The 14,233-nt window shown below is 54.2% G+C and overlaps 1 protein-coding gene across 1 annotated transcript in view; it reads left to right on the top strand.

Annotated features, from left to right (window-relative positions):
* The first annotated feature begins 7,931 nt into the window (after window positions 1-7,931).
* Window positions 7,932-14,233, top strand: part of PDE9A (phosphodiesterase 9A) — a 135,090-nt gene continuing 128,788 nt past the window's right edge. The window contains exon 1 of the mRNA XM_075542903.1: window positions 7,932-8,000. Within this exon, the coding sequence (XP_075399018.1) occupies window positions 7,932-8,000 (69 nt within the window). The remainder of the gene's footprint in view (window positions 8,001-14,233) is intronic.

The raw sequence follows: 14,233 nt of genomic DNA, 5'->3' as shown, positions 1-14,233 counted from the left end.
AGATGGGGGAAGACCTTTCCATTGCGGCCCCCCAACATTGTGCTAAGGCCACCCCAAATCTCCTTTCAGAGGGACAAGCTAGTCTTACTGGAAACCCAAGTCAAGATGTGGGGAAGGGAATGTGTCTAGCTCAGAGAAATGGACTGCATTTCTGTTGGTAGGTAAACGAGGTGGGGAAACCTCCGTCCCGTCGGGAAAAAGGCTGGACAATATTTCTATAGCGCCCAGCGGGTGAACAGGCCGGTGTTGTGATCCTCATTGGACACCCGCGACCTGGTTTCTATCAGACCTTGAGGACGTAGGCCATGTGCTGCTGTGAGGCTACTGGGATTTTAGACTGTCCTTTCCAGGCACATGCCATCCTTCCCTGGCTACGTCAGTGGTTCTCAACCTTCCTAATGCCGTGACCCTTTCATACAGGCCCTAATGTTGTGGTGACCCCAACCATAAAATTATTTTCATTGATACTTCGTCACCGTCATTTTGCTACTGTTGTGAATGGTCATGTAAACATCTGAGATGCAGGATGTATTTTCATGACGACTAATTGGGCATAATGAAAGCATAGTGACTCATTACAAAACCATATGTAATTCTATATTGTGAGATATTTATTTCTAATGACAAATAAATGAAATTTTGTCTTGAAGCCTGGTGTAGCATGGGTAACAGTCTTCATACCAGGTACTCGTATGTGGGCATGACTGCAGGTGGGCGGACCTGCCTGGAGACGGATAGAGGAGCGGTGTCTCGGTTCCTAAGTTCATCAGAAAGATGTGTTTTCCGATGGTCTTAGGTGACCCCTGTGAAAGGGTTGTTTGACCACCAAAGGAGTCGCGACCCACAGGTTGAGAACTGCTGGGCTACGTCACAATGGTTTGATGTGGAACTCTACTAAGGGAACTGGGCTTTACCTCGGACTCACCTGTAGTAGACGTGTGGAACTGACAGACTCCCTCAGACGTAAGGCTGATGCGCCCTGGTGTGAGAAGAGGGCGGCTGCTATCCCACGGTTATGGATGGAACTGGAAATCGTTGGGCTTTGGTTCTGATCTCTTGCTTTCAGGGTGCCCTATGAATGGTAACCTGGGAGTACCACATACATATGGTTTTTATGTTTGCCTTGCTTTCTTATGACATGGATTAGTCTTATAGGAAGGGGTCTGCCTCTGTGAATGAGTGTTAGTGAAAGTTTTGTCCTCTCACCAACCCCCATGGCAGTAGAACCCCGGTACTCAGCCGCATTAGGACTCGACCACATCAGGACTCGACACAATTGGCTTTTGACTGGAAATGTCGAGACAGTCTTGCATCAGAGCTGGAACAAAACGTCAAGATCCGACACGTGTGATTTTTGTAAACAAAAGTAGTTTGTGTTTCAGTCACAGCGTTAGTTGCCATTGTTAGGACGTGTTGTTTAAACCTTTTGCAGATGTGTTCCAAGCATTTTGCTATAATTTTCTTAGTTTTTGTGGCTTTTTGTACTGTTTTTATATTAAAAACATGGGTCCTAAGAAGGAGATTTTTGAAAAGAATTATCATGATAAGAAATTGGTTACCTGTGGTATCAATATTGTTGATAATTTATTAAACCCTCGTAGAAAACAGTTAAGGAAATGCCAACAGCAGACCACATTAGACAGATTTTTTTTTAATTGGAGAGAAAGCCAGCCAGGTCCTAGTGAAAAAAGGGGGGAAATTCCTGAAAACCAGCTACCAGTTGATTTCATGGAAGGGGATTCCCCTTCCAAACAATGCCTCTCCATCCCTCCTCTCCACATCCGTGTCTGCAGATCCAAATCCTCATCAATCTCAAGGTATGGGCCAGTCTGTAGTAGTTAAAAACTTTTAAAATGTTGTATTTCTTATTTAAATTATAGTCTTTAACTCTGAACTTATTGACTTTGAAATTTCTGTGTAATGTTTTGTATCAAAAGGCAAGGCTGGGGTAAAAAGTTGGTGGTCGAGAATGGATTCATCTGCTTTCGGTCGTTTCTTTCTTTTTTTTTTCTTTGTTCATAGCGACCTGTATTTTAGCCCTGGGTCATTTTCTTATGACCTTTGTTCTTACGTTTAAGCTCATAGTTGCAGCCACTGTACCAATCCATCCTGTGGAGGGCCTTCCTCCTTGTTGCTGCCCCTCCACTTTTTTTTAAAACATTTTATTAGGGGCTCATACAACTCATCACAATCCATACATATACATACATCAATTGTATAAAGCACATCTGTATATTCTTTGCCCTAATCATTTTCTTTTCTTTTTTTTACATTTTATTAGGGGCTCATACAACTCTTATCACAATCCACACATATACATACATCAATTGTATAAAGCACATCCGTACATTCTTTGCCCTAATCACTCTCAAAGCATTTGCTCTCCACTTAAGCCCTCTGCATCAGGTCCTCTTTTTTGTCCCCCTCCCTCCCCGCTCCCCCCTCCCTCATGAGCCCTTGATAATCCACAGATTGTTATTTTGTCATATCTTTCCCTATCTGGAGTCTCCCTCCCCCCCCTTCTCTGCCGTCCATCTTTCCGTCATTTCTTATGGGAAAAATGGATTCGGACCTCGACCGCACGGCATCTGGACGCTCGTTCTAGGGCGGATTAGCGTCGAGGTTCGGAGTTCTACTGTATTGTAAAGCTGATTATGGCAGAGGTAGCTAGGTTTGTGTTTGTGTTTTGTGTGATTGTCTGTGTATGAAATCCGGGAGAGTAAATCTACAGAGACGGCAGCTGGAAGAACAATTATTACCCAGGGGAATGGCAAGGGAGGCTCTGGGTGGGGGTAGGGGTGGGGGAATGGGGAGCTAACAATAAGAGAAAGAAGAAAATGTTCTGAAATTGTGACGATGACTGCACAGCGCCTCTAAATATGTCTGAACCATTAAATTGTATGACAAGTGAATTACATTCCAATAAAACCGTGTTTAAACATCTTCTTCAAAAGATCTCTTTAAAAATCTTTTAAAAAACAAAGGTGTCACTTTGAAGACTAAGGTGTGCCTGACCCAAGGCAGGGTATTTTCAATCATCTCACACGCACATAAAAACTGACTTGTGGGAAAAGACGACCAAAGCATTGAAGCATTTGAAATTTGGGCGTGGGTAAGGACTATTGAATGGAGCACGGACTGCCAGGAGAATGAACAGATCTGTCTCGGAACAAGTGCAGCGAGAATATGTGCCTTAGAAATGGGGAAGGAAAGACAGTTATCTTACTCACTTTAGAAATGTGATCAAGAGGGAGCCCTGCGTGGAGAACCACATCCTGCTTGGTAACGTAGAGGGTCGGTGACCAAGAAGACCCTCAAGGAGAGGGATTCACACAAACTGAACTAGGAGCTCAGACATAATGGCGATTGTGAAGATGGAACAGGACTGAGCAGCATTACACATGGGGTCACTAGGAGGTAGAATCAGCGCAGGAGCATCTAATAACCACAGTCTGTACTAAGCCCCCTTTGTAAGGTCCTGCTCAGTACCTTTTGGTAGAAGGTAGGTACTTGATGGGGTTTTCTTCTTTGGTGAATTGACTTTGTGGTCCTTGGTTCAAAAGAGCTGGCATAGGAGGTGATGAAATTCTTATCACATGTGATGGTGAAGGATTATGTCAACTGGACACTCCTGGGTAAGGTAGGGGCGGGGCCCAACCTACCAATTGGGCCGAAGCCTCCTTGGTGTCAGAATCTTTTTGTATAAGAGAGATCCACTGGGAACTTCTCTCTCTGTCCCCTCGCCTTTCTGCCTGTTGAGGTGCTGCCTGCCTTCGGGGGGGCCCCAGGTGAGCTGCCCAATCCAGTGAGCTGTGGGCCCCTGACCCTGCGAGCTGCCAGGTATGTGTGTATTGGGGGAGATGGGAGAGGGGCTGCCAGGTTTCCAAGGCCATTGACAGCCGCTGGCCGGTGATCTCCCTGCTTCCTGCTTCAGCTTTCTGCCTCATCGGTTTGCAGCTACCTGAGTCTGAAGAGGGCCCTGGCTTCTTGCCGCAAGCTTATGGCCTTGAGTTGGACTGGGCTGGAATGCCTAATTAATATAAGATTGCTTCTTGATATAAAACTCTTTCTTATACCTATAGGTGTGTCACTGGATTTGTGTCTCTAGTTCAACCCCGCCGGACACATCATAGGAGTCATTAAAATGGTAAGAGAACCTGAGAAAGAACTGTTGGCAGCCTCAGACCCCTAGCCCATTTCTTTGACCCATCTAGCCCATGGGGGTCCATGGCACCAGCGCTGGGAGCTGCCGTGGAGAGGTGGTGCTGAAGCTGCGCATGGGAGCAGCTGAGCACAGGGCAAGATGCTTTCTCCCGCTCTGACTCACCTTTGGGCTCACCTCCAGACTTTTGGGGAGCTCTCTGACCCTTCTTCATCTTGGCTCCTTTGGAGGACACATGCTGTGTGAAGACCAGGGCAGCCTCCTCTCTTCCGTGGTATGCTCCTTTCCTGCTGCATCTGGTGAGCTGGCCTAGGCCTCCGAGCCAGCAGCCAGCATCCCATGCTATGGTCTCAGGCCTTCTTCAGGGCCCAGCCCTGATGATCTTTCATTCGGCCCAGGTGCCTTATTTGAAACAATTACAGAATGAGTATGGCTTACAGGAGTGAGCCCATGTGTCAGCTGGAAGGCACCAGAGGAACTGCAGCCCACGCAGGGGCCAGAGAGCAAGGCTGGATCCTGCTCCGACTCTCTAGGCTCAGTGGCTTTGCATCTGCAGCTCCTTCCCTCTCCTTCCTGGGAAATGCAGGGCTCTGAGGTCCCCTATCTATAGCTTCCCCAGTTGTTATGATAACTTAGTCCACAAGTCTCCAAAGATCCACAGGTCCTGCATATCGCCGCCCCAGGCCCCTGATCCAGGTGAACCCTTCACCTGGTCCCCAGCCCAGCCAGCAGAGACAGAACAGTGCTTTTCTTTTAAATCTCGATTCCAAAGTCCTCACATTGGCTGCACACCTGTTGGGCATGCCAGGAACAGTACAAGGTAAAGATGCCTTGGGCTGAGGTGGTGGGCGGAGAGGAAAGGGATGGACAGTAAGTGAGACCAGTTCCCGAGCCTTTCCCAAAGAGCCCACCCAGGAGGAAGGAGCATCCATTCAAGCAGAGCTGGATTACATGGCAGGGAAGGAGAACAGGGAGCAGGAAAAATGTCAGTGTAAGAAATGGAGAACAAAACAATCTAGGATTTTTTTTGTAGTCAGAGAAGAGGGTAATTGGAAACATCTCACCTTTTCTCAAAATCAATGAAATTTGAGCTTGAGCTTTATCCGAAATGACCAGGAGCACTGTGAAGAAGTGAGCGATCTTTCCTGAAGAAAATGGCAGAAATGAAAGACCTGAACTGCCTCTGAATTGCACCCGAGCAGAAACCCCAAATAGCTGGGAGATTGATTTAACACAGCAATTAATACCGAGTCTGTCTCCCAAATATAAATTAATTATCTCCCTGCCATGGGGGTGATGCTGACTCAGCAATCCTACAGCACAGGGCAGAACTGCTTCTGTGAGTTTCTGAGACAAACTCTTTATAGGAGCAGAAAGCCTCATCTTTCTCCCAAAGAGTTGCATGTGGCTTCAAACGGCTAACCTTGTGGTAAGCGGGCCCACATGTAACTACTTACGCCACCAGGGCTCCACAAAAATAATTATAGGAGGGATTATTCTTCAAGAGATGGAGGCTGCTGGGCCAGAAGAGGGATCCTAGTCAGAGTGTGGGAACTCCCCCTTGTCTGCCTCTCCTGCACTAGGCATATGTGGGCCCTTATCTTCCCGGGGATCTGGCAGGCAGTGGGAGGCCCGGTGGCGGTGGCAGCAGCAGTGGCTAGGCACTGACAAACCCATCAATCACCCTGTGGGAGAAAGATGTGACCCCTTGGAAACCTTATGGGGCAGTTACATTTTGTCCAAGATGGTGTTTGTTGTCATGGTGACTCAATCAATTCAACAGGGGGTTATTTTGGTAATTTTGTTTGGGTTTTGATTTAGGAGGAAATTGTTTGAGAGGGCTAAGCAAGATTGCAGGAACATGGGGCCGATGAGCCATCTACCAGGCTGTGAGACCCCATGCTGGCAGCACAGGCCATACCACCAGCCTGGTCACTGGACCTGCCAGAGAGCTGGGGGGGGTGGGGTGGGGGGGGCCTTGGACAACAAGACCCAAGCATGGTAAATCGTGCTCTGACGTGACTGAACTTTGGAATGTTGTGATAGCTGTAAGAGCTCCCAGTAAAACTATTTTTTTTAATGGTGCTTGATTGCATTTTCTGAGGATACATGATCCTAATTGTGACGCAGGTGGCCAATGGTTCAGCCCCAACTGTGTCTGCCCTGTTTCCAAACCCTGCAGCCTGCTCTGTTCAAGCCCCCATCCTTTGTAAGGAATTCCCCTTTGGTTTGGTACCTGCCCCTAGCTGGAAACATCCTGTGTGTCTCAGAGAGGAACTGTGCCCTATTGGCTGGGATCTTCCGGAAGCAGATCGCCAGCTCTTTCTTCCAACGTGCTTCGGGGTGGGTTCAAACGGCTCACTCTTTGTCTCATAGCCACCAGAGCAGCATGGGATGGCCTGAGGAAGCAGGCGCTTGACCCTATCTGGAAGTTCCCATTCTCAGGGCTCCTGCCCTCCCCAGGGGTGCGGGGGAAGAGCCTGTAAATGCAGTGACTGTCCACCAGGCGGCGGCTGGCGTGGGGAGGGAAGGTGAGTGCAGAGACCATTAGCCTTGGGGTCAGTCCACAGGCCCCAGGTGAGGAAGCAGAACCGGACACCCACCAGATGGAAAGTGGTGCTTGGAGCGCATTTAGGGGTGACCAAGGGCGCGTTCTCCAGGCCAGCTCTGCCCTCCACGCCAAGGCGGCCGGTCTTGAGCGCTCTGCACGCATTTACTAGTCCCCCGCCGACCCCCAACCTGTCCCCGGGAATGGGGGGCCACGAAGGCGCTCCCACTGTGTTCTACAGGTTGGAAAAGGTCTGAAGCCACTCCGTCCGCGCCTGCCTTTCCCACACTCCCTGCAGCAGCGATTGAGAAAGGGGGTGGGGGGGGGGGGGAACCGGGCGGGCTGGGAGCTGGAGCGGACAGCTACTTTGTGGCTGGGCTACGTTAAGGAGACATAAAACTGCCATTTCAGCTCCCAGTGCAGCTGGCTGTCGCTCCCTTGAATGTACAGAAAACTTGGGGGCGGGAGGGGGTGGGAGGGGACCTGGTGAATGGGAAGGAACTTTACCATTTCCTATTCCAATTGAGCGAAGCTGACAGCCAGGAGAGGAGACGCTGGACGGGGTGGGGGTTGGCGTAGGGGGGCGGCTAGTTTTCCGGCCTTCGGTTGGTGGGCAACGACCCCAAGGGCTGCTCAGGGACCCCCTATCTCAGGCCAGTGCTTGGGGTGACTGTCCAAAGGGGGGGGGGGTGGCCAAAAGGGTCGCTATGGGAAATCTATGAGCATCTGTCTTGGTTGGGAAATGAGCCGCTCCCGAGCCAAAGGCGGTCGCTATTGGGAATCTGCCTAGTGGGCAGTGGGAGGCAGGCTGCCCACGGGTCGCAGGCTCCAGGCTTCGGGAGTGCCACGGAGCTACGCTCCAATGTTGTGGGGGGAGGAGGATAGTGGAAAAGAGGGCGGGCGGGGGAGGGAGCGAGGGGGGGAAGGGGCGGGCGAGGGGGTGCGCTCGAGCGGCAGTAGAGAGGGGGAGGCGCGCAGGGAGCGAGCGAGTCTGGAAGAGGGTGGGAGGAAGGGGGGCGGCGGCGGCGGGGGCGCGGGAGCCGAGCGGCGCGCGGCGGTGGCACCCGGGCTGTGGGGCGCGCGGCGCTGGCGGCCCGCTCCGGTTGGCTGGTGGCCGCGTCCTGCCCCCGCCTGCGCCGCCTCCCTCCCCTCCCCCCGACCGCCGGCTGGCCGTGAGAAAGTACGTGAAAAGTCCAAGTGCAGCCGGAGGCTCCGCGCACCATGGGCTCCGGCTCCTCCAGCTACCGGCCCAAGGCCATCTACTTGGACATCGATGGCCGCATCCAGAAGGTAGCCACCCCTCCCCCCCACGCCGCCCCCCTCTTTCCTCCCTTCCCACCAGCCGCGTCTGCCCCTCGCGGTGCCCAGACTGCGGTGCTCCAGCCCAGCCTCCTCCTCCGGAGGCCGCACCTAGGGGTCCACGCCGCGGCTGGGCGGGGTGGGGGGCGCAGGAGCCCGGGACGTTGCGCGGGGCGGGCGTTGAGGTCGCCGATCCCAGGGCCGGTCCGCGCGCCGTGGGTCCCGGGCTGCGGCCTCCTGCGCGGGGCGCGGGGCGCGGCGCGCGGGTAACTTCGGCCGGGCGAGCGGCGGGGCAGGTGTCCCGGGCTGGTGCGACTCGCGAGGAAGGTCTTTTTGAAATCGAAATTTCTTTTTGCATTTCGTGGTTTTCTTTTTAAAGACTCTATGAGGCCGAGGTTTTGCATCCGCCGTTGTCACGTAACGCCTTTGGTTTCCGGTGAAACGACCCCTAGAGTGGACCGTCCCCCACCCACCCACCACGAGCACGGAGCTGGCCTACCGGACAGCCCCGAGTGTGCCAGCCACCTAGGGGGGCCCTGCTGGGGCTTTCTGGGCATCCACCAGGGGCAGGTGCTGCGGGGTGGGGCGGGGCTGACCGTACACGGAGCTGGCGTTCCCCACCTCCCACCCCCCGCCCCGGCGCCCCTTCCCACAAGGGTTCGGCTCTGACCTCCCTGGGCGGGTCTGCTTTTTTTTTTGTCTTCCCCCAGGTTAGGGTGGTCTTATCTCCCTTCTGTAGTCCTTGTTGCCCTCCTCTTTGGAGGTATGAAGTCAGGCGCCCTAACCAACTTGTGCCCCCCAAAGGGAGAGGTCCAGGGCAGACACGTCTGTCTGTGGCCCCTTCCCTTCAAGCCTCCTGTGAATCCAGAGGGTCTTGGAACCCGGTGTCTGATTTGGGGGAGGCACCCGCCGCTTCCCTTACCCCCCTTGTGAGCACTTTGCTCTGGAACAGAAAGAGGCACAGACTTCTCAGGGACATACTACAACTGCTCTTTTTCCCCTGCTGCCCCAGAAAGAGGCCAGCAGGGGAGATGTCCTCACCAGCCACCACCACCGGTCCCTCTTCCCTAAGCTTGATTTCAGGAAACAAACGTGTTGACCCCCTCAACTCTCCCTGCACCCAGTACCAATTGCTGTGCCCTGGCTGTGTCAGTACCTACCTGCCTGTGTCTCCTGCCACTGGGCTCTGCTGGGCTCCTCAGTCTTTTTCAGGAGATCACCAGGCTTCTCTGTTAGCAGCTGTTAGCCCTCAGCACTGTCCAAGGACTCCTTCCTTGACCCACGCCAGCTCTGATAGAACCAGGTAACTTGGAGCTGGGAGAACCCTTCAAGCCCTGGCACCCAGCCTCTCCCTTTCGGGAGCATTGGTGACCTGGTCAGCAGCAGATTCAGGCCTGCACGGACTCCTTGACTTCCAGGACTAGGGACCTGCCTGCCTCTGCTCTCCCCCAAAGGAAAGAAGGGGGTCCTGAGAGATGTTTGTCCTGTTGACACAGACAAGCACACATTCATTCATAGGAACACACACACACACACACACACACTCCGCTTCTCCTCCCTCACTGGCTGAGGGTTTATCAGACACTCTTTTTTAATGTTTCTGGAGGTGAGATAAGACTGTCACTAGGTGATACAGAAGCCAGTCCTTTCCGGAGCACCTCCGGAGCTCTCCCAGGGCTGCTGGTATGTGGTGGGGGTGGGGGTGGCTTCGGGTTCAAGGGGGCAGTGGGGGAGGGGTGGAGAGGACTGGGTTGGGCCAGTTGACCCTCTCTGAGGGCAGGTGGTTTTCACAGTGGACAGATGGAGTTGGACTCGCTTTCCAGAAGGTAGCCTCACTGGCTGGTCCTGGGAGAGGCTGGAGCCTGCGTGCGGGCAGAAGGACATGGCCTGGGGAGGGGGCAAGTCTGATGTGGAACCTAAACTCCCCTCTTTCAGACATCTTGAGTGAGTTCTTTGGTGTCTCTCAGCCAGCAGTACTTAATTAGCTATCCGTGATGTGAGAGGGAAGCTGAATACCAGCTTCAGAAACTAGGGCAGTGGTTCTCAACCTTTCTAATGCTGCAACCCGCTGATACAGTTCCTTATGTTGTGGTGACCCACAACCATAAAATTATTTTTGATGCTATTCATCACTGTCATTTTGCTACTGTTATGAATTGGTGACCCTTGTGAAAGGGTCGTTTGACCCCCAAAGGGGTCATGACCTACAGGTTGAGAACCATTGCTCCAGGGAGATACATAAATTGTCTTGGAACAGGGGGAGCTCGTGGGCTTGAGAATGTATGTAAGTATGTATGTATGCATGTATGTATCTCAATGACCTTTACCTGATACACATGAAGCAGGAGGCAATCTTCACACCTCTGCAGCCCGGTCTGAAACACCCTTCTGCTTACCCTCCACCCTCAGTGCCCTCTGCTCTCAATACCGCTGGGGCAGGCAGAGCTCGACATTCAGACCTAATTAAGAAGCAGACCGTGTGGGGCTGGCAGCCCCCGCACTCACAGCACTGTGGACTTGATTCTCAGCAGGACACTCCATGGCCCTGCTGTGTGTCCCTCCTTTAAAGAGCCAGGCTCTGGGTCCTTTCCCAGGCCCATTCCCAGCAGGCAGCATCTCCTCCCCTCCAGCCCGTCATCTTCCCACGGACGGACGGCCATGGGAACGAACCCACATTGCCTCCCAGGGAGAAACCAGAAACCACTGTGACCCTGTGTGTGTCAGAGCAGAGCCACATGTGCCCCATGGGGGCATTTGACTGTTCTCTCGATGGAAGTAAATCAGCTGGCCGGGGTGGCACTGGGCGGCTTCAAGCCGCAAGTCTAAGTTAGTAAGCGGTAACTAACCCACACCACTGAGTGGATCCCGATTCAGGGTGACCCTAGAGGGCAGAGAAGAACTGGCCCCAGGGGTTTCCTCAGTTGTCAATCTATGCGGGAGCTGGCAGCTTCAACTTTCCCCCATAGAGTGTCTAGTGGGTTTGAACTGCCGACCTTTGGGTTCATAGCCCAGCACATAATCCCCGGGGCTGCTAGGGCTCCTTTTTAAGTTAGTAGCTGATGCAAACGGGGTGCCCGAGGACATTTCCAAAGAGAAGACAGCGCAGCCCCATGCCACCCGGGTAGCCAGCCACACCTCCTGTCCGGGGCCAGAGGAGCAGACGAAACTGCACTAACTGCATTCCTCTGTCCCTCAGCCACCCCAGTGCCGGTTATCTCGCGCTTCCCCTGAAGCAAGGGGTGGGGGGAGAGTTGGCAATGTTTTGCCAAGGGCCGTTTGGATACTTATGACGTCATTCACAGGCCCCGCACAATTAGCAGCTGAGAAATTAGCCTGGTGTCTTTGGCCAAACATTCCGTTAACTCTCCCTAGTGTGATGGCTGGACCGGCCTCTCTGTGGTGAGGTGTGTGATGTTAGCTGGTGGGGATGATTTCCCGGGCCCTGAGTGGCCCACAAGGAGCCCTGGTGGCAGAGTGCTTACACACTGGGCTGCTAACGCCTAGGTCAGAGGTTCGAACACTCCAGCCGCTCCAAGGGAGAATGCCGGTGCTCCTGCCAAACTTGAGTCCCAGGCTTGGAACCCCACGGGGCGGTGTTGTTGGGTCATGTAGGGTCACTACGCGTCAGAGTTGACTTGATGGTGGAGTTTGGTTTGGAGGTAGCCCTCAGGCCTGGCATTCCCCACCCCTGCTCTTGCGAGTGGAAAGATGGGAGGAGAAGGGAGGACAGGGGTGTGACTCGGAAGATGCTCTCTGCTCTCTGCTCCGGCCCCGCTTGCAGGAGGTTTAAAGTCGGCGCAGGGAGCCTGGCTGGAAGTGGCTGACTGACGGTGAGAATGTGAGGGATCTTCGGGAAACCACCACAGTGTGGCGGCTGATTGAATGTCTTCACAAGAAGACTCGGGGCTCACCTGGGTTCACACTAGGAGGCACATTTGACCCTGAAGACCCAGTTTCCCATCGGAGGCCCAGGTGGCCATCTTCCCGGGTCTGCAGGGCTCGGGACGGCTGGAAGCATGTTCCTGGGGTCCTTCAGACGGAGGCCCCACTCTCAGCCCTTCCACATCTCCTCTCTGTGCACTTAGGGTGGGGCATAGCCTGTGTATGCCTGCTTCCTCAATGATAGCAGGACAACTCGCTGCAAGCATTAAACACAGCGAATTTAACCGCGTAGTTGCTGAAGTGGCCGCTGAGCGCCGCCTGCGGGCTGACGGCTAAGACCCAGTGAGAAGGTGACGTACCCAGTACCTGTGAAACAGGTGGTGGTCACTTTCAGGCTGGCCCTTGTGACCTGAGCCAAGTGCTAGCCCGGCCCCAGGGGCAGGTAGCAATGCACTCATTGGCCACTGTTTCAGGGCTTGCTATGATTGTGTGGGCGCAAGGCTTGGGCGGAGGCAGGGGCTGGCCAGGAGAGCCCAGGTGTCCCCATGTGAGGCCTTGTGCTCAGTTTCCCTTTGTCCACGAAGACTAGGCTGGTGGGCAGGAACCCTTTAAGCAGGCAGGTGGTGAATGGAGTGGTTTTTGGTTAGGCACTGCTGAGTGGTGGGGGGACAGCCTCTCCCAGCATCCCTGTGCTCCTGCCCTGCCAGCTCCCCATGGCTGCTTTTCTGCTTGCTGGGGAGCCAAGCCCAGGGCTTGGTGCACCCTTTCCTTCCTACTCTCTCAGTAAGAGAGCCCATCCCTATCCTCTGTAGCCAATCCCTCAGGTGGTCTTTGGAATGAAGGGGACCAGACACCCCCAAACCTAGAGAGTGGGGAAAGCCCTGCTTTGGAAGCTGGGCACCCATTATCTTTGTCCACATGGGCTTCCCCGCACCCAGCCTGGGAGCCCCTGGCTTCAGCACTTGCTCAGAGAACTGGGGTTGAGCTGTAACACCCCAGGAGTGGGATGGGGAGAGTTCACACTTGGCTGGCATCAGGGAACTGGGGGCTCCTTCCAGTTACTTCCCCAGGCTTGGGCTTGCTGGCCTGCTATGTGAACCCAGAGTGAGGAAACCCAGTCCTCAGCTTGGATTTGTCTAGGGACCCCCTCCCGACAGCTCCAAATGCCCAGGAGCTTGGAGACACACTGAGAGGAAAGGTCTCATTGGCACCGTTTCCCTAGGCCGAGCAGCACCCCTGAGACAAGGGCCTTGGTCATCCACTCTGCCGGAGCACCTGTGCCTGGTGCCAGCTTGCTCTTTGGCTGGAACACAGGCCACAAATCGACAGCCATTCGAGTTTATTGGCTGCTCCTTTGCTGCTACCTGAAGGCTTAGAAGGTGGAGGCCACCGGGGCACCTCGGAAGTAAGGCTTGGCCATCTACTTTCCGGAAAACCAGCCACTGAACCCTGTGGAACACAGGCCTCCATGGGCTGCTCAGGCCTCAGCTTGCCCACAGCAAGCTTGATTTTTCGGTTTCCAGTTGTTCTGAGCTGTTTCTACACTAACGCGAGGAGAGCCGAGAGGAGAGGGGTGGGTGTGTTGGAAAGCTGTTCAAATGCAGGGAGACCATGCTCAAGTGCTGAGGTTGCCTCGTGCGAAGCTCGACCTGGGACTGCATGGCGTGCGAGGCCTTAGTGCTCAGCTGTTGGCTGGAGGCCAGCGCAGGTCCGCTCCTGGGGCTCCGGCCTCTAGCCTGGCCTGGACAGGTTCTCACTGGGAGCAAGGTCATCCCCAGGGTCAGCCATGTGTCACTTCTCTGAAGCTTGCACCCAGCCTTCCAGGCAGGCCTGGTGCCTGACTCCTGCTGTAGCCTTCTCTGAAGTGTTCCTCCCAGCTCAGGCCCTCCCGCCTGGCACCCTGGAACCCTCCACCCACACTTCCCATTTCTCCCTGGTTCCCCCTGCTGGGCTCAGGCCTATATCCTGCAAGGGGACGCCCCGGACCCTCTGCCTTGATGAATGGCCTTGATTAACGACAGTCTTCACCACAAACACGCACCGTGGGTGTTTCCAGCAGGCTCCTCTCCTCCAGGACAACCCGTTTTCTATTTCTGAAGAGCCCAGCTATCCCGTCACCCCGAGTGCTGCTCCCTTCTCCTCTCCCAGCACCCCTCTGTTGCCCTGGCCGCAGAGACACACCAACAGTTGTCTCCGTCTCTGAAATGTGTGCAATTGCCTGGCCCCTCGAGGCCTCGCACCTGCTTCCTGTCTTCTGGATGGAGCGCGGCTCATTAGTACAAATCGTCCCAATGGTTTATGTTCAGCTACCAACGGAAAGGTGGGAGGTTCAGGGCCACCCA

The sequence above is a fragment of the Tenrec ecaudatus genome, chromosome 2 (assembly GCF_050624435.1).
Source record: "Tenrec ecaudatus isolate mTenEca1 chromosome 2, mTenEca1.hap1, whole genome shotgun sequence".
Classification (NCBI taxonomy): domain Eukaryota; kingdom Metazoa; phylum Chordata; class Mammalia; order Afrosoricida; family Tenrecidae; genus Tenrec; species Tenrec ecaudatus.
The sequence above is the reverse complement of the archived record's forward strand: the minus strand, read 5'-3'. Positions and strand labels throughout refer to the sequence as shown.